Source organism: Trichechus manatus, unplaced genomic scaffold, assembly GCF_000243295.1.
Source record: "Trichechus manatus latirostris isolate Lorelei unplaced genomic scaffold, TriManLat1.0 scaffold00103, whole genome shotgun sequence".
NCBI lineage: Eukaryota > Metazoa > Chordata > Mammalia > Sirenia > Trichechidae > Trichechus > Trichechus manatus.
Genome location: NW_004444039.1, coordinates 6,269,556 through 6,288,471, shown reverse-complemented (window position 1 = coordinate 6,288,471; position 18,916 = coordinate 6,269,556). Strand labels below are relative to the sequence as shown.

General features: G+C 49.8%; 1 protein-coding gene across 1 annotated transcript; it reads left to right on the top strand.

Annotated features, from left to right (window-relative positions):
* The first annotated feature begins 1,117 nt into the window (after positions 1-1,117).
* ATXN1 (ataxin 1) lies at positions 1,118-18,183 on the top strand. Its single transcript, XM_012557455.2, has 2 exons — positions 1,118-3,236; positions 17,504-18,183. Exons 1-2 carry the CDS (start codon positions 1,338-1,340, stop codon positions 18,032-18,034), a joined length of 2,430 nt encoding a protein of 809 aa, XP_012412909.1. The 5' UTR covers positions 1,118-1,337; the 3' UTR covers positions 18,035-18,183.
* Positions 18,184-18,916: the final 733 nt, after the last annotated feature.

The following is an 18,916-nucleotide window of genomic DNA, read 5'->3' as shown; positions in this document are numbered from 1 at the left end:
TTCACGCTGGTTTGGTTGATATTCTGCCTCTTGCCAGGTGGACGTGGGGTAGCTCACACGGTAGCTGTGACTCAGAGTTCATTGGTTACCACAAGACCAAGATACGCGTCCCTAAGGACTGTCTCCTCGGCCACTATGTGTATGTCCAGGTTTAAACACACTGGTCTGATTTGCCTGAAACAGGTTTCGTCTCTAGGGTTAATGGTGAGTTGGCCCTTCCAGAGGAGAAAGGGAGGGGAGAGTGTGAAGAGAAAGTTCCAAGAGATCTTGAAAAGGAAGAAAGAGGCAGGGAGGAAGAACCGTGAACCGTCCTGTCATTGTAGCACCGTGTTCATGCTTGTAACCACAACCATATCATTTTTTTCTTTTGTCTCTCTGTTCCCATGAGTGGCTGTATTAGGGAATTCTTTGGAAGCTTGTAGAGAACAGGAATATTTGTAGCTACCTCTGCTGACTTAGCATTGTATGTATGTATGGTTTGTGCACGTGAGTGTTGTATATGTGGTGTGTGGGCAGGGTGTGTGGTGTGTGTGTGTGTGTGTGTGTGCATGTGTCAGGGAAGAAGGAATCATTGTTGATTTGTATGGACCCAGAGTCTCATGAAATCCGCAAGTGGTAACTCTGGGCAGCTAAGCAATCCGAGGTCTGCCTCCTGGCCTCCGTCTGCCCAGTACCCGGCTCTGTGAGGTCGTCCCCCCTGCAGGCCTCATTGGATTTTCCAGCGAGGTAAGGAAAAGGTGAGGCATGGGACCAGCATTTCCGAAAAGGAAATTTGAGAAATCCATTGTCTACTCTCTAAGAAAGAAGGAATGGGAGAGAAAAGGGGGAGAGAAGGCATAGGGAAACCTGTCTCGAGGAGTTGTTAACTCCGGACAAAACCACAGGCTTTACGGTTTTGACTGGTCCTGTGTCTTCACAGTTACCACAGCTTGCTACCAACATGGTCCGTGTTCTGTCTGGTTTCATGCTAGCTATGGTTGCGCTGTGAGAATCACGTAACCAGAGACCGACTCTTCATCTTGTCGAGGATTATTTTTCATAACTTTAATATTTTATTTAACCCAGTATATTCAGAGAATCAGCATTTCATCGAGAATGTTTTTTCCGGTGCTGATACTGTATCTCCTCTCCCTCCTTCCCTCTCTCCTCCTCTTCCTTGTTCCCTTTCTTTTCCCAGAATCCAGAGCTGCTGTTGGCCAATTGTATCCACGGGGAGATGATTCCTCATGAAGAGCCTGGATCCCCTACAGAAATCAAATGTGACTTTCCGTTTATCAGACTAAAACCAGAGCCATCCAGCCAGTGAGACAGTCACCGTGGAGGGGGGACGGCGAAAAATGAAATCCAACCAAGAGCGGAGCAATGAATGCCTGCCTCCCAAGAAACGCGAGATCCCCACCACCAGCCGGCCCTCCGAGGAGAAGGCCCCGGCACTGCCCCACGACAACCACCGGGCTGAGGGCTCGCCATGGTTCTCCAGCCATCCAGGGGGCCAGGGCCACGGAGGCGGCCGGCACGGGCCTGCGGGGACTTCCGCGGAGCTCGGTTTACAGCAGGGAATAGGTTTACACAAATCCTTGTCCACGGGGCTGGACTACTCCCCACCCAGCGCCCCCCGCTCCATCCCGGCCACCGCCACGCTCCCCACGGTGTACCCACCCCCGCCATCGGGGACGCCGGTGTCCCCCGTGCAGTACGCCCACCTGCCACACACCTTCCAGTTCATTGGGTCCTCCCAGTACAGCGGGCCCTACGCCGGCTTCATCCCCTCCCAGCTGATCTCCCCGACGGCCAATCCTGCCACCAGCGCGGTGGCCTCAGCCGCCGTGGCCGCCTCTCCGTCCCAACGCTCTCAGCTGGAGGCCTATTCCACGCTGCTGGCCAACATGGGCGGGCTGAGCCAGGCCTCGGGACACAAGGCTGAGCAGCAGCAGCAGCAGCACTTAAGCAGGACTCCGGGGCTGGTGACCGCGGGCTCCCCTCCACCCACCCAGCAGAACCAGTATGTCCACATTTCCAGCTCCCCGCAGAGCTCGGGGCGCACGGCCTCTCCGCCGGCCCTCCCCGTCCACCTGCACCCCCATCAGACGATGATCCCGCACACGCTCACCCTGGGCCCCTCCCCCCAGGTGGTGGTGCAGTACACGGACTCTGGCGGCCACTTCGTTCCTCGCGAGTCCGCCAAGAAGGCCGAGAGCAGCCGGCTGCAGCAGGCCTTGCAGGCCAAGGAGATCCTCAACGGGGAGATGGAGAAGAGCCGGAGATACGGGGTGCCCCCCTCGGCGGACCTGGGCCTGGTGAAGGCGGGCGGCAAGGCGGCAGTCCACCCCTATGAGTCCAGGCACATGGTGGTCCACCCGAGCCCCGCCGACTACGGCACCCGAGATGTTCCCGGGGTCCGGGCCTCTGTGATGGTCCTGCCCGACAGCAACACGCCCGCCTCGGACCTGGAGGTGCAGCAGGTCTCCCACAGGGAGGCGTCCCCCTCCACCCTCAATGACAAGAGCAGCTTGCACGTAGGGAAGACCAGCCACAGGTCTTACGGGCTGTCCCCGCAACAGGCCCTGGGCCCTGAAGGCGTGAAGGCCGCTGTCGCCACCTTGTCCCCCCACTCGGTCATCCAGACGACTCACAGCGCCTCCGAGCCCCTCCCCGTCGGCCTGCCAGCCACGGCCTTCTATGCAGGGACCCAGCCCCCGGTTATCGGCTACCTGAGCGGCCAGCAGCAAGCAATCACCTACGCCGGCAGCCTGCCCCAGCACCTGGTGATCCCGGGCACCCAGCCCCTGCTCATCCCGGTTGGCAACGCGGACATGGACACGGCGGGGGCAGCCTCCACCATCGTCACATCGTCACCCCAGTTCGCTGCAGTGCCCCACACCTTCGTCACCACCGCCATCCCGAAGAGCGAGAACTTCAGCCCGGAGGCCCTGGCCGCGCCCGCTGCCTACCCGGCCATGGTGCAGGCCCAGATCCACCTGCCGGTGGTGCAGTCGCTTGCCTCGCCCTCGGCGGTGCCCCCGACACTGCCTCCCTACTTCATGAAAGGCTCTATCATCCAGCTGGCCAACGGGGAGCTGAAGAAGGTGGAGGACTTGAAAACGGAGGATTTCATCCAGAGCGCGGAGATTAGCAGCGACCTGAAGATCGATTCCAGCACGGTGGAGAGGATCGCTGACGGCCACAGCCCGGGGGTCGCCGTGATACAGTTTGCCGTTGGGGAGCACCGAGCACAGGTAACACTCAGGGCCTGCAGGTCGGGGGGCACCCCCACACCTCCTCTATCATTTCCTGGCGAGATGAATTGCTTCTCTCAGTCAGACATGCAGTGACGTGGACTAATCAGTTGCTGGTGAGTTGACCCCAACTCATGGCAACCCCATGCTTGTCAGAGTAGAACTGCCCTCCATAGGGTTTCAAGGCCTGATTTTTAAGAAGTAGATCGCCAGGCCTTTCTTCCGAGATGCCTCTGGGTGGACTCGAACCTCCAGCCTCCCCAGTTAGCAGCTGAGCGTGCTAACCGTTTGCACCACCCAGGGGCTCCATGCGGAGGACTAAGGGTTCCCATTTATACCTAGATCTTAGACTCAGAGCCTTTCCGAACTGTGCTCTGTTGGAGAGTTAAGCTCAGTGTCCCAAGGCCCCCAGCATTCGTAATGAATTCTGTGCACCTAGCATGGTGCTAGTCAGGTACCACGCCTGGGATGACTGAGAAAAATCCTCATCATATTCTGCCTTGTGTTCCATGCTTCAGAGGAGGAACCTTGACTGAGAAAAGCTGTAGGCTGCCGGCCATTCCAGCAAGTATTCTGCTCTGTTTCAGGACAAGACAGAGTCTGCTGGTCCACTGAGAGCATTCGATGCTCGGAGTCACTGTGTCCCACTACCACATCCGAGAGGCTGGGGCTCTCCCAGCTGACCTCCTGGACGTGTGCTAAGTAGGGGTCCCCAGGGTCAGACAGCAGCCAAGCCCAGTCACGTTAAGAGCTGAAAGTAGGGTTCCGACTCATGGCGACCCCATGTGTGTCAGAGTAGAACTGCATTCCATAGGGTTTTCAATGGCTGATTTTTCAGGAGTAGATCGCCAGGGTTTTCTTCCGAGGCACCTCTGGGTAGACTCGAACCTCCAACCTTTTGATTGTCAGCCAAGCGCATTAACATTTGCACCACCCAGGGACTCCAAAAATATAATTAACCCTCTCTATTTCCATGAGTGTCTTCAAGCTACCTTGTCCAGTCTGTTACATCACTTGAATGCATTTATTCCATCGTCCATTTCTATGAAAGTAGCCCTGTTGGCTCAACGGTTAAGTGCTCAGCTGCTAACTGAAAGGTTAGCAGTTCAGACCCACCCAGCAGCTCTGTGGGAGAAGGACCTGGCGATCTGCTCCCGTACAGATTACAGCCAAAAAAACTCTATGGGGCAGTTCTTCTCTGTCAAATGGGGTTGCTACGTGTTGGAATCGACCTGACAACACCCAACACCAACAACATTTCTATGAAACAGCAATTTCACTGCCCAGGTTGCTTGGATTCAAATCGCCTTGACCCCCAGACTGAGAATGTCCCTGCCCGTAGAGCCCCATTTATCTGGGAATGTTCCACGGAGGATTTGGAAACGCTCTCATGTGGCAACAAAGCCTCATTTGGGTTTGGGCTGAAAAATGGGTATGGCTGATATTTGGGACATTCAAAGAAAATACCACAAGCAAAAAAGAGAAGCTAGTTAACGGTTTGAATTGTTGTGAGTATATTTTTGGAAAAATCAAGCTAACGGGGGGAAAGACTAATTGTCCAAGTGTTTTCCAGAACTGTTTGTGAATGACCAGATGTGGTGTCTTGTGCAACTTAACCCTGCATTGCCAAGTGCTTTTGGCCCTGAGAACTTTTCTTTTTTATGGTGAGATGTAATTTATGGCTTACCGTCTTTGGTAAGGTCCGAGAAAGATTTCTCAAAGTTCTGATTCAAAAAAAGAAAGAAGAGCCGAAATCAGTAGTTTTATTACTATTTTTTAAGTGGCATAATTGTTCAGAACTCACCACGGATATATAGTTGTTGCCCCCTGCCACCTTTCTACGTGGACTGGGGTGGGGGTGAGGGGGCAGTACTAGTAGAAAGGGACATCATGCTTGGTAAAGTAGAGGGTCAGTGAAAACAAGAGACCCTCCATGAGGTGGAGGACACGGTGCCTGCAACAACGCATTCAAACATCACAGGGTAGAACTGTGCTCCATAGGGTTTTCAATGGCTAATTTTTTTGGAAGTAGAACGGGCAGATCGGGCAGTGTTTTGTTCTGTTGTACGTAAGGTTGCCCCAAGTCATAGCTGGCTCCTTGGTAACTAACAGCACCAGGAGAAGGAAGATGAGTCACCTTTAGCGAAGTTGACTCTTAACAGACTCCAGGTGAAGGATGGAAAAGAAGCAAGAATGAAAAGTAAATGCATTTTTTTTTTTTTATCCGGGCACTTTTATTTAAATGATTTATTTTGTTGTTGTTGTTGAAAATATGCACAGTAGCACATACACCACTTCAGCGATTTCTCCACATACAGTTCGGTGGCACTGATTACATGCTTCTGGTTGTGCTACCATTCTCATCTTCCTTTTCCGAGTTGTTCGTCCCCCATGAACATCAACTCCTTGCCCCCTGGGCTTCCTATCTAACCTTTCAAGTTGCTGTTGAAAATGTGATCCCATATAAATAGTTCTTTAAGGGAGCCGAATGCTCAAGGCGGACATTCTTTATTCGTTTTCCTGGTACTTATATTTGAAGTGGTCTTGTCAACAGAGGTAGGCACGGAACGAGGTTTTAGTTTGAAAAGCGACGGGTTCCTTAACAGTATCTCTTTAAAACTGACAGTAGAGACAGTCGCTCCAGCTGGTGACTGCACTTTAGCCCCCGAGGGCTTCACAGACCCCTTCAGGTTCCGCATCCACCCGCCACCTCGGAGAGAGGAAGAATCTACTGTCTCCCCCTGCTCGGCACGTTGCAAAATGAGCAATTAAATGATAGAGGACTTGGCTTCCATAAGCAATCTCTTTCCTGGAGTCAGACCACTGATCTTTTTGCCATCAGCTGAGGTGCAAATTAGAAGGTAGCATATTTGTCAGGCGTGTTCCCAGGTCTGCCAGGGCGGCCTGTGTTGTGGGGCTGCGTGCTGGGAAGGGCTTTTCCACCCAGACGGGCAGGAGGCCGTGGGCTGCTCCAAGGGCAGCTTGGATTGTAAGCAGCAGAAATGAAAGTGTAAGGTCCTGAGCAGCCAATGATGTATCCCTTTCCCGAGAAGCCTATCAGAAATAGGCTGACATCATCACGACTAAAATACTCCACCAGCTGTGTTTGCCACAAATGACAGGCTCAGAACGGGCAGAGGAGCAGAGAGAGAGAGAGAGAGAGGAGATTGCAGAGAGAAAACTAATGTCTGGGTTTCATTTGGTTTCCAAGAGCTGAGTGCGTCCCTTACTCTCAGTCCCTCCTGGCCTGAAATATCAGCGCGGGTCTTCTCAGCTGGCCAGAAGTGCTAACACTTCCACCCATGGGGAAATTGGGAAATGTGGACATTGTTCCACTTCACTAACAAAATCACCAATTTGATTGGGGAAGTTGTGGAAGATGGGATGGTTTCTACATGGCAGATGGCTTGATGAGCTCAGGCATAAGTCCACCTAGGAGGAGCCCTGGTGGCACAGCGGTTAAGAACTCGGCTGCTAACTGAAAAACAAAAAAAAAAAGGTCGACAGTTCGAATCCACCAGCTGCTCCTTGGAAACCCCATGGGGCAGTTCTCCTCTGGCCTGTAGGGTTGCCATGAGTCAGAATCGACTCGATGACAATGGGCTTGTTTTTTATTTTTGTTTGTTTTGTTTTTTGGTTTAAGAGGAAAATGGCAGGACCACTTGACCCCATAAAACCTCCCGTCATCATTCCCGGGGAGGGCAGTGTGGTCCGGTGGAAAGATGCCAGCCCCGAACCCGGAGACTGGCTCAGGTCTCCCTCCATTGCTAATGGTCTGCAAGACAAATTCTTTCACCCTTTGAACTTCAGTTTTTCTCACCTATAAAACAGTCAAATTATTCCTTATGTAAGATAATCTCCTGGGCCTCCTCAGATGTTTAATCCTCCCCTTTCCTGCCTTCCAGAACATTCCTTAAACGTTCCTAGCATCCGATAACCAAAAACCAAGAGGAAACAGAGAAGGATCAGCACGCAGATCTAATAGGAACTAAAGCCAGCCTGTGTACAATTGAGGATTTGGTTTCTTTTTTTTTTTTCCTTTTAATTTTGGTGATTATGTTTAAGGCACTGAATTCCTAATCCTTATTGTAGAATGACGCCCTGAAATACTGTCTCCAGCTGAAGCTGCACACATTGCGATGCAGTAAAGAATTCCCCTGACACAGTCACTACGGTCCCTGTGTCTCGCCAGGCCCGGCACAGTCTTTCTCTGCACACGCGGGTGGCTTTGTGTCCCGGCCCACCCTCCGGTGTTATGGGGAGCCAAGGGGAAGGTCCAGGCATTGCCCGCCATCACTGTTTCTGTGCCCCGCACGAAGCCTTCTGGGGCTCGGCTGCCCCTTCCTCTCTGGGATAGGACACAGTACCTTCTGCCCCTGCTGGGAGGGGGTCACTTCTTCTGCCATGCTCTCCTCTCAGCTTGGGGACTCCAGTCGGGAGCCCCAACAAACCGCACAGCTGCTGCTCTTAGAACTCCCACGCAAATATAATCCACTTAATATTTGTCAGGAATGCCTGGGCGGTGCACACAGTTAACACGCTTGGCTGCTGACAGAGATTGGAGGTTGGAGTCCACCCAGAGGCACCTCAGAAGAAAGGCCTGGAGATCTGCTTTGGAAAGATCACAGCCACGAAAAGCCTATAGAGCACAGTTCTGTTCTGACACAGAATGGAATTGATGGCAATTAGTGGTTATTTGCCAAGCTTGAGGTCATACATCTGTGACGAGTCACAGATGGGACCCCCGGCAACAGCGTCCGTTAGGGAGCCAGCGCATCGGGATCAGAGGGTGTGACATCACCCTGTGTCCTTGGGTGGGAAGCAGCTTGGCTGCTAGGAAAATGCAGGATCTGGAGCCAAAAAGATCTAAGTCTGGATGTCTCCTCCGCTGCTCAGCAGCTCTGTAAGTCATTTAGCACATCTAACCCTTCAGTTCCTTGCTCATGTGGTGGGAATCACCATACTGCCTTCCTTACAGCCTTGTTGGAAGAATACGGGTAGTGTGCTCAAAGGACCCAGCACACTATACAGCACATCGCTGGCCCTCAGCAGTGCTAATGTGCCTTCCTGCTTCAACTTAGCTGACTGTGGCCCTGGAGAGAGAACATTTTGTTTCAGAAAAATAAATAAAAAGTCGCATGCTCCAGAGAGAGCTTATGGAAGGAGGGACCCAGTTGCCGTCGAGTTGACGCCAACTTATGGCGACCCCACGTGTGTCAGAGGAGAACTGTGCTCCAGAAGGTTTTCAGTAGCTGAGTTTTTCCGAAGTAGATTGCCAGGCCTTTCGTCCAAGGTGCCTCTGGTTGAACTTGAACCTCCTACCTTTCGGTTAGCAGCTGAGTATGTTGGTCATTTGCACCACCGGGACTCCACCACCCAGGCAGTCTATAAAAGCCTGTAAAGAAGGCTGCATCTTTCCAGCGAGCACAGTTAGCTGCTTTTACCCTGCGTATATCCATGTGGCCTATTCCCATGGCCAAGGGGCACCCATGTGCTGTTTCTAGTAGGAAGGCTAAATGAGCTCATGCTAGCCTGTGCAAGCATATACGACCTGCATTTCTCTGAGCAGGAGCTGGGCTAGAGGCACGGATTGCTGCTCCATGCCTCCACAGTAAGAGGCCAGAAGCAGAAACAAGCGTAGGAGCCTGTCTGCTGCAGAGAGGATGTTAGCAACATGCCCACTGGGAGAGCCCCTGCCCAGGTGGCCCCCGGGGAGCCTGCAGCTTCCGACTGGCAAAGGATGTTCTCTTTCGTGAGCACCCTCCCTCCTGCCTCTGTCTTGTGCTCCCCAGGCTCAGCCTTTCTGAAGAGTACACGAGATTCACTCCCTAGGGTTGCAGTACATTTATTTCCTTTGTAAGATGCACCCAGGTGACACTTCGCTTCTTTCCTAAATGCTGACCCCACCTGTTATTTAGGGCTGGCTTTCACGTCCCAGATCCTCCCGAGGTGACTCGTTCCCTTAACTACTTGGTGGCTGCGTGATATTCAGTGGCATTTTCTTCTCCCAACTGTCCTGCGGGGTGTGTGTGTGCGTGTGTGCGTGTGTGCACGTGTGCCCTTACAGCGTGTTACAACAACGCACTCACCGCAGACCTCCTGCTGACTTTTCCTTCATTCCACGATTTTTTACTGTGACTGCTGCGTATCGTGAGTGGCAGCATCATCTGTTTAATGGATCAGCTGGCGCCTAAAAATAACCCCAGCCCTCATGCAGGCGGTACATAAGCCTGTGGAGATCATCAGCAGCCAAGGCAAACCTGTTTGCCAACATTTAACATCCGGGCTGGGTGGAAATGAATCCTGATGTATCAGAAACGCAGCTAGTTAGTGACCGCCCGGTGTGCAAAGCCCAGTCCAGGGGCTGTGACCACATGGTGATAAGCTTTCTATCAGTTCTCATCCTCTGACGTCTCCCGTGGAGAAACATTCGCAAGCCAAGTTTGTTCATGTGTCTGTCTACCTCTCCCCGCTTCAAAAAAGAAGAAAAATGCTCTCCTTTCATCTTTATATAATGTAGGTGCCCCAACTTATCAACTGGATGTTATTACATGTATTATTGAAGCAGATTCTCTTGGACCATTATTATCGCTTTTTTTTCATTGATGGACTTTATTTTTTAGAGCCGTGTTAGGTAAAAATTGCACACAAGATACAGAGGTCCCCCATACCCTCTCTCTCCCCGGGCACCATTTGACCTATTGTTAGTATCATGCATTGCCCTGGTGCATTTGTTACGGTGGATGAACTGATACTGATACGTTGTTATTAACTAAAGCCAGTAGTTTACATCGGGATCACTGTGTGTGTTGCACAGCCCTGTGGGTTTTGACAAACGCATCATACCTTGTGTCCACCATGACAGTATCCTACAGAATAGATTCCCTGCCCTAAAAATGCCCTGGGCTCCACCTCTCCATCCTCCTCCCTCCCCCGGATCCTGGCAACCACCATCCCTATGGTTTTGCCTTTTCCAGAATGTCGTACATGGAGTTGGATTTATACAGAGTCTGTAGCTTATTTAGACTGACTTGTTTCATTTAGCAACATGCATTTAAGGTTCCTCCACGCCTTTTTCATGGCCTGATAGTGCATTTCTTTTCATTGCTGAAGAATATGTTGCTGTTTTTTAAGACATTCATTTTACAGCCCCTGGGGAGGCAGGCCAGTGGGGTAGAAGGCCTTTCCTATGCGCCAGAAAACTGTGACATCAGAACGGCCGCAGTCACTTACGGGGCAGATTCTCCTGACCTGCCGAGGCCCGTCTCCAGCCAGCCCTGAGCTTCCAGTGGGACCTTCCCACAGTGGAGGCTCTGAGCCCAGCTGCGGCAAAGCACACAACTTTTCATTTGGAATGTGTATTTGGAGGCGTCACTGCATAAGGGTGTGGGTTTATTGAACAAGTGAAAATGCTTCCACCAAAGACTGAGTCAGGCTTAGCATTAAGATGACTAAATGTTTTAAATAGAACACTCACAGATATTCTTACACTCAACTAAAGAGTTTTGACGGTTTTTATTAATGATTTTAAAACACTGAAGTAAACGGGCCTCTGGCTTAGCCTCTTGGTCACGGCTACCAGAGTTTCTGCTTCTCTTGGTGCAGAGGACAGAGTTGTGCCAACTGGCCTTCAAGGAGAGCAGATGGGCTTCTGTCTACAGGTAAAAGAGGATCAAGAATTTCCCTTGCAGGCAAAGTTAGGAATTCCCAGTTGAATAAATGCACCGAAAGCAAAACGTATCCAGTGAAGGCCAGCTTCCGAGAGATTTCATCGCCCCCAGCTACGGGCAGAATTTGTGTGTTTGGGATAGTGTCTCGCAGAAATGTTTTGTAAAACAGATGCCCTTCACATTTGTGAGAACAAGGACTTCTTGTGAAGGAAAAAGGAGACACATTTAAACAGCAGACGTTTTGTTTTTCTTTATATCTTGTTTTTGGCGATACGTACATATGTGTGTATATAGACATAGCACCAATTTAAGACTGAAATATCCAATCAGACGGTAACTGTGTGTGCGTCCGCATACAGGGTGTGTACCATACAGCGTTTAGATTCACTAGTTATTGAGTAAGTGGTTAAAGGAATTCTATGGCGCTTGCACACAGAAGAGCTGGAAATGATCTTAAAAGCCGGTCCTTGGCTACACCAGTAAGGGGGCGTGTTGTTGCGTGCTGTCGAGTTGATTCTGACCATGACGACACCATGTGACAGAGAACTACCCCCACAGAGTTTTACCAAAAACAAACAAAAAACCTATTGCCGTTGAGTCAATTCCAACTCATAGCGACCCTGTAGGACAGAGTAGAACTGCCCCATAGGGTTTCCAAGGAGTGGCTGGTGGATTTGAACTGCAGACCTTTTAGTTAGCAGCCAAACTCTTAACCACTCTGCCACCAGAGCACCCCCCCCCCCCCAGGGTTTACTAGACTGTCATCTTTATGGAAGCTGATCGCCAGATCTTTTTCACAAGAAGCCCCCGGGTGAGGTGGAACCGCCAACCTTTTGGTGAGCAGCCGAGCACTTAACCATTGTGCTGTCAGGGCTACTTCAGGTGACCTGGAATAATTATCAGCTAAAAAGGAGGATGTGTTTCCTCTCTGTCTTGGGTCCTTCATCCTTAATGGAAGAAGTGATGGTTTTGAAGGTGTAGGTTTGCGGGGTGTAGGCAGGGAAGGGGCAGGCAGCTGTTCTCATAGCTGGAGCAGGGGGTGTGCTGCAGCCCAGGAGGAAGGTGGGAAAGGACGTAGGGAGATGGGAGGTGATCCGCCCCTAAAAAAGAGGACTAGCTACAAGTCATCGAGGTGAGAGAGAGAGAAGCCTCACACTGGCAGGAGGGCAAGGGCTGTCCGTGCCCGCGTTTCATCCTACAGACTGCTTTAAGAGTTCGGCAAGGGGTGTATTTATAGGATGAAAAACTGGGCTCTTTGGAGCTGCCGGGAGTTATGTAACATGCTTCGGTTTTATATTGTACTGTCCTCGTGAATTTATTTTCACTGGGGTTTTGTCAGAGTCCATCCTGGAAATTGTGTGGAACTCTGAGAAGATCACAAAATGAATCGATGATGAGCACACAGCTGAAAGAGCAGAAGGGAACCTCAGAACTGGAGAGAAAATGAAGTATGATTCATTGAAATCCTGACGAGCTCAGCTGTGACAAAGGGACACTGAGTGAGGCAGCTGTCACTCAGCCCAGAAAGCTGCCTCTTAGGGGGTGAGCCGGACCCAGGGAAGGCACCTCACCTCTCTTTGGGGAGGACGAGAAACCCAGCTTAGTCATGGCTGGTGGAAGGAAACAAGGACAGGAAGAGCCTCTCCGTTGTCTAAACACTGACCTCTGGTGGCCGGTGATGTCATTGCAATGTTGTTACACATGCAAGGCAAAAAAAAAATCCAGTTGTCATGGAGTGGACTCCCACTTATGGCGACCTTATGAGTGTCAGAGTAGAACTGTGCTCCACAGAGTTTTCAATGGCTGACTTTTCAGAAGTAGATCACCAGATCTTTCTTCCAAGGCGCCTCTGGGTGGACTCGAACTACCAGCCTTTTGGTTAGCAGCTGAGCCTGTTAACTGTTTGAAAAACCCAGAAACTCCATGCAAGGCAAATGTGGCACTGTTTATTATTCAGTGCTCAGATTTTTGCTGAGCACCTGTTATGTATCGGGGAGTGTTCTAGACTCTGAGGATGAAACACTGAACAAAGCAGACAGTATCCCAGCCCTCATGGAATGCATCATCTTGGTAGTGGTTGGGGAAGGAGGTGAAACAGAAACAAATATCCAATTAAGTAAAAAAAATACAGCAAATGATAATAGATGCTGTGGAAAAACTAAAACAGCATCAAGAGGATAGGGAAACTAGGCATGGAGGAGTGTTGTTTCAAATAGTGTGCTCAGGGACAATCTCGCGGAGAAGGAGGACAAGAGCAGACAGTACCCAGGGTGTCTCAGTCACCTAGTGCTGCTGTAACAGAAATACCACCAGTGGATGGCTTTAACAAAAAGAAGTTTATTCTCTCACAGTCTAGGAGGCTACAAGTCCAAATTCAGGGCATCAGCTCCAGCGGAAGGCTTTCTCTGTCAGCTCTAGGGGGAAGGTTCTGGTCATCAGTCTTCTCTTGGTCTGGGAGCTTCTCGGCACAAGAACCCTGGGTCCAAAGCATATGCTATTCTCCTGGCTCTTGTTTCTTGGTGGTATGAGGTCCCTGTGTCTCTCTGCTCACTTCTGTCTTTTATATCTCAAAAGAGGTTGACTCAAGACACAACCCAATCTTAGATTGAGTCCTGATTCATTAACATAACTGCCGCTAATCCCACCTCATCAACATCATAGAGACAGGATTTACAACACACAGGAAAATCATATCAGATGACAGAATGGTGGACAATCTCACAATACTGGGAATCATGGCCTAGCCAAGTTGACACATATTTTTGGGGAACATAATTCAGTCCATGACACAGGGCAAACAGGATTCCAAACGGAGGGAATAGCCGGCACACAGATTCTGAGGCTGCAGCGTCTTTTGAGCCAGTGGACCAGCTGGAGGACCAGTGTCACTACAGTTCATTGAGTTGGGGGGAGGGTGGGGCACAGACCACATGGGACTTGTGGACGTGGCTTTTTCTTTAAGGGAGATGCTGGTTTGGTCAGGACAGTGGCAATGGAGATAGTCAGAAATGGTCTCATTCTAGGTATATTTTGAAAAGACAACCAATTGGATTCACTTACGATTTGCATGCATATGGTAGGAGAAAGAGGGGAGTAAAGTGTGATTCCCAGACCTTTGACACGAGCAACTGGAAGAATGGGGACGCCATTTATTGAGATAGGGAAGATGATAGGATGCATAATTGGGTGGGTGCTTATCAGAAGGTCTGTTTTGGACATGTTAAGTTGGAGTTGCCTGTTAGACATCCGAGTGGAGATCCTCAGATTACGTGGTAGCCAGTATCCTAGTACGCAGTTGTGAAGTCCTGTGTTTTGCATGTAAGTCTTGTCTCATTGAAGGCAAGAACTAGGTCTTAACCGATAGCTACTCTTCTATGGTCCTTAATACACAGGAAGCACCCAGAATGTACTTATTAAACTATTTTGAAACTGCAAAACCTAGAAGGTGTCACAATGAACAATAATGTGGATCAATAATATTTCAGGAGCAGTATCTCAGTACCATAGGGAGGACCCACGTGGTTCTCGAATTCACAGAGTTCATTCAAGACTGACTGTTTCAGATGAAAAGTAACATTATGTCACAAAATCACACCATCTCTGTTTCGAGTCCCAAACAGTTCCTGTTAACATTGGCGGGCTGTTTTGAGGCTGATAATACTTCTTTCCAAGAGAACCTCAAACAGACAGACCTGACCATATATATCCTCACTGAAAAACCCCTCAGTGGGATTTCTTCATTAACTGTTAATGACCAGTTAACATTTAAGAATGTAACACTGACATTGATATTAAGCATTTTTATGTCCTTATGACAAACCTAATTATAAAATAAAAATAGATTTGTTATAAATATTTTAGTATATTTATTTGAGATAGGGACAACAAGAGTTTTAACTTCCACCAAATAAAGGGAGAAATTATTTCCGTTCACATACATGCAGTCTCCCCACCAAAAAAACAGCGTTATCTAGATAATTCAGGCAGATCATTAGTGAGGGGGGAAACAAAATAGCATTTGGCTTGACGTATCCCACCCACTGCCTACCCCAAGAAAATTATTTGAGTAATCTTTCAGTCCTAACTAGGATTGTGTGGACCTAGCTGAGGGTACGTGATGGTGGCACCTTTTCCCAAGATGGTAGAATGCCTTTGGGACGAGGCGAAGCCAGGATTTAGGAGGAAGGTTAACATGGACCAAAGGCAGGACTTTGAAGTCATGGAGCAGGATCTCCCAAATCTGTCCAGGTTAAGATAGATTCCATTAATATCAGCTCTTTTTGGTGCATGTCTAAAATATTTTTATTTCATCAATTTTTAGGTAGACTGTTTCTAGTTATGAACCATACCACAGCATTTAATTCCAAGACGTGTCTTTGGAGTTTTGAGATGAGGGAGTCATGAAAGGCTTTTGAAATGTCTAAAAACATTATGTTGTATTTAATACACACCTATGTCATAGCTTTTGGAGTAACCAGTACTGTTACCTGTTATAAAGGCCCTGAAGATGTTTCCCCTCAGTGAGTCTACAGATTCTTGGTAGCATGTGAAGAGCTTCGGTGTCAGACAGATTTATCTAGGAGTATGCCCCAAAAAAATCAAACCCATTGCTGCCAAGTCAATTCCAACTCATAGCAACCCTATAGGACAAAGTAGAGCTGCCCCATAGGGTTTCCAAGGAGCAGCTGGTGGATTCAGACTGCTCACCGTTTGGTTAGCAGCTGTAGCTCTTAACCACCGTGCCACCGGGGCTCCAGTGAGTATGCAGTAGATGTTATTTTCATAAAATGAAATGTTGGCTTCCCTGAAGAGCATGTAGAAGATGGTTCTCACACCAGGAACTTGTCCACTGGTAGTTTGGTCTCTGCCAGCAAGGAGACAGGCTGTGCCCAAGCCAGGGAATAAACCGGGAACATGCAGAACCACAAAAGAGACTGACATGTTTGGAACGAGGGCTGGCAGGAACAAATGTCACATTGACTTGCATCAGGCACGGATATGCAAACAGCGATGAGGACGTCAGGTGCGATTCATCCTAACTGAAGGACAGAGTCAGGCTTTCCCTGGACAACCTGCAGTTTCCTGCAGGCACTGTCTCCGTGTTTTTGTTCATAATGGCCCCAGTTCTAGGAATATCTTTTCCCCGCAACCACGCCTCTGCTCCACTGTTGTTCAAATCTCAGCACATGTATTTCCTCATCCAAGGAAACTTCCTTGCTCACTTCTTATCCACACTGGGAAATACGCCTTCCGCTGCCCTCTAACAGCTTCCTGCTGTGCAAAGCTCTGTAACCCCCGTCGCCGCCCTGAGGGGTAATAATTGTTCCTGCGCTTGTTTTTCCCACTTGGTTGTAAACTCCAGGGCTATCTTTTTTTCACTATTTCCTTGGCACAGTGTGTGGCACATAGTGGTATACAGAAAATGGCAGCTGTTGAAAGGGTATTGGGCTTCCCCTGCTTCTGTTGCTGGGTTTTCAAAGAAATGCAGAGACGGGTTTGAGTACGTGGGGATTGGTCTGCGGATGCACCAGACTTGGGCTGTCTGCTTCCATGTAGCCTCTCCTCAGCAGTGTCTTCCCCACAACCCTGTCCCAACCCTGCTCATCCTTCTGGGTCCCAGGACAGCCTTCCCTGGTTACTCTGTCCCTCACGGGTTATTGTTGCTACGTGCCGTCAAGTCAGCTCTGACACGTGATGACCCCGTGTGCGGCAGAACGAAAGGTTGCCCGGTCCTGCACCATCTTCATGATTGTTGGTGCGCTTGAGTCGATTGTTGCGGCCACTGTGTATTTTGAGTGCCTTCCAACCTAGGGGACTTACCTTCCGGCACTACATGGGACAAGATTCTGTTGTGATCCATAGGGTTTTCATTGGCTGGTTTTTGGAAGTAGATCTCCAGGCCTTTCTTCCTAGTCTTAGTCTGGAAGTTCTGCTGAAATCCGTCCACCATGGGTGACCCTGCTGGTATTTGAAATACCAGTGATGTAGCTTCCAGCATCATAGCAACACCGCAGTCTTATACACTGGTGGATGGCGGGGGCCACTGATGATGCTTCCCCTAAGTTCCCAGAGTATCCATTCATTTATCCAGTAAATACTTACTCATTCTAGCCATGTGCCAGGTACTCTTGTAGGGACTGGGGATACAGTGATGTAGTACCTGCCTCATGGAGCTTACACCCCGTCCGACTTTGATCCACACTGAGTCCTGTCACGCGTGATTATAGCATTTACCCAGTGAGCTAGCAAAGCACAAGACCACACATGCCTTGGGCTTCTAGCTCTGTGCGTGTGTGGGTAGAAGACAGTCATCCTTGTGGGTTGATTGACTTGTTTGAAGAGAGACCAGCTGTAGAGCTAATACTCAGTGAAATTACATTTTGAATACTGAATGGAATTTACACATCTGTATCCAGTAAGTACAGGTACAGCAGGGAATTAAGAGCCTCATTTATGTGTGTTGGTGGGAAAAGGAGTACTTTGTAGAACTGTCTAATTTTTTTTCCATTCAGCCTTCGTATATAGTATAAAAAGAGAATAAAATGTGTTCATTTGTCTCCTTCTGTCTTCTTCTCTTTTCTCCCGCTGTTTCCCCAGGTCAGCGTGGACGTTTTGGTAGAGTATCCTTTTTTTGTGTTTGGACAGGGCTGGTCATCCTGCTGTCCGGAGAGAACCAGCCAGCTCTTTGATTTGCCGTGTTCCAAACTCTCAGTTGGGGATGTCTGCATCTCGCTTACCCTCAAGAACCTGAAGAACGGCTCTGTTAAAAAGGGCCAGTCCGTGGATCCCGCCAGCGTCCTGCTAAAGCACTCAAAGACCGACAGCCTCGCGGGTGGCAGACACAGGTACACGGAGCAGGAAAATGGAATCAATCAGGGAAGTGCGCAGATGCTCTCTGAGAATGGAGAACTGAAGTTTCCAGAAAAAATAGGATTGCCTGCAGCGCCCTTACTCACCAAAATAGAACCCAGCAAGCCCACGGCAACAAGAAAGAGGAGGTGGTCGGCGCCGGAGACCCGCAAACTGGAGAGGTCAGAAGATGAGCCACCCCTGACTCTTCCTAAGCCTTCTCTAATTCCTCAGGAGGTTAAGATTTGCATTGAAGGTCGGTCTAACGTAGGCAAGTAAAGGCAGCGCGGGGGAAAGGAAAGTTGGCTCTCCCTTGTCATTTTTATCCAGATTACTGTACTGTAGGCTAAATAACACAGTATTTACACGTTATCTTCTTACTTTAGGTTTCTGTTATAACCTTGTCATTAGAGTTACAGCTGGTGTTTTGCAGGAGGCTGATGCATATGGTTCTTCCACGAGTGTTTGTCAGTGGGTGGCTGGGTGGGTGGGTGGCTGGCCAGAGCAGGGCTGGCTGAGGCTCCACGCATCCTGGGTGCGCGTGAACGTGGCATCCCAGCTCCTGCCTCTTCTAGCAGCCCAGAACCATCCAATGGACGCTGACTCCTGCTGGTTTCATGGGGAGGCTCTGCGTGGATGCAGCGAGCGTGTGGATGTGTGCGTGCGTGCCTGGGAACACGGGGGTCGCGGCGGGCGTCGCGGCGGGCGAGTGAGGGTCTCTTTCTCTCGGCCTCCCTGTCTCACTGTCTCTCGCTGTTAGCATGGGATTCAGGCGCAGAGCATTGCCGCCGTGAGGTTCTCACATGCTAAGTAAACACCCAAAACCCAGCTTTAGGGCATGCTCCAGCGGCATCAGACATCAGACGGAAAGCTAACCGTTTCAAAGAACATTTTTTTTCCCCTCCAACATATTTTACAATAAAAGCAACTTTTAATCCTAGAGATACATATTTCCCCCTATGGGGCCTGACTGCACTGATATTTTTTTTAAAGAGCAACTGCCACACGTGGGGTTTCATTTCTGCTTTCCTAGTGCAGTGCTATTGCCAGGGTGTCGTGGCGGGTGGGGAACCCTGGCGTGCACCGCTCCACAGGGGCGGGGGGTGGGGAGCAGGGTGGGGGAGAGAGTGAACACCCACTTTGGCTTCTGTGCAGTGTAGG

Bases quoted from the DNA above. Each gene is read 5' to 3' on its own strand.
- ATXN1 (XM_012557455.2), top strand. From the start codon at position 1,338: ATGAAATCCAACCAAGAGCGGAGCAATGAATGCCTGCCTCCCAAGAAA. The intron at 3,237-17,503 runs GTAACACTCAGG...CTGTTTCCCCAG, and splicing joins TTGGGGAGCACCGAGCACAG to GTCAGCGTGGACGTTTTGGT.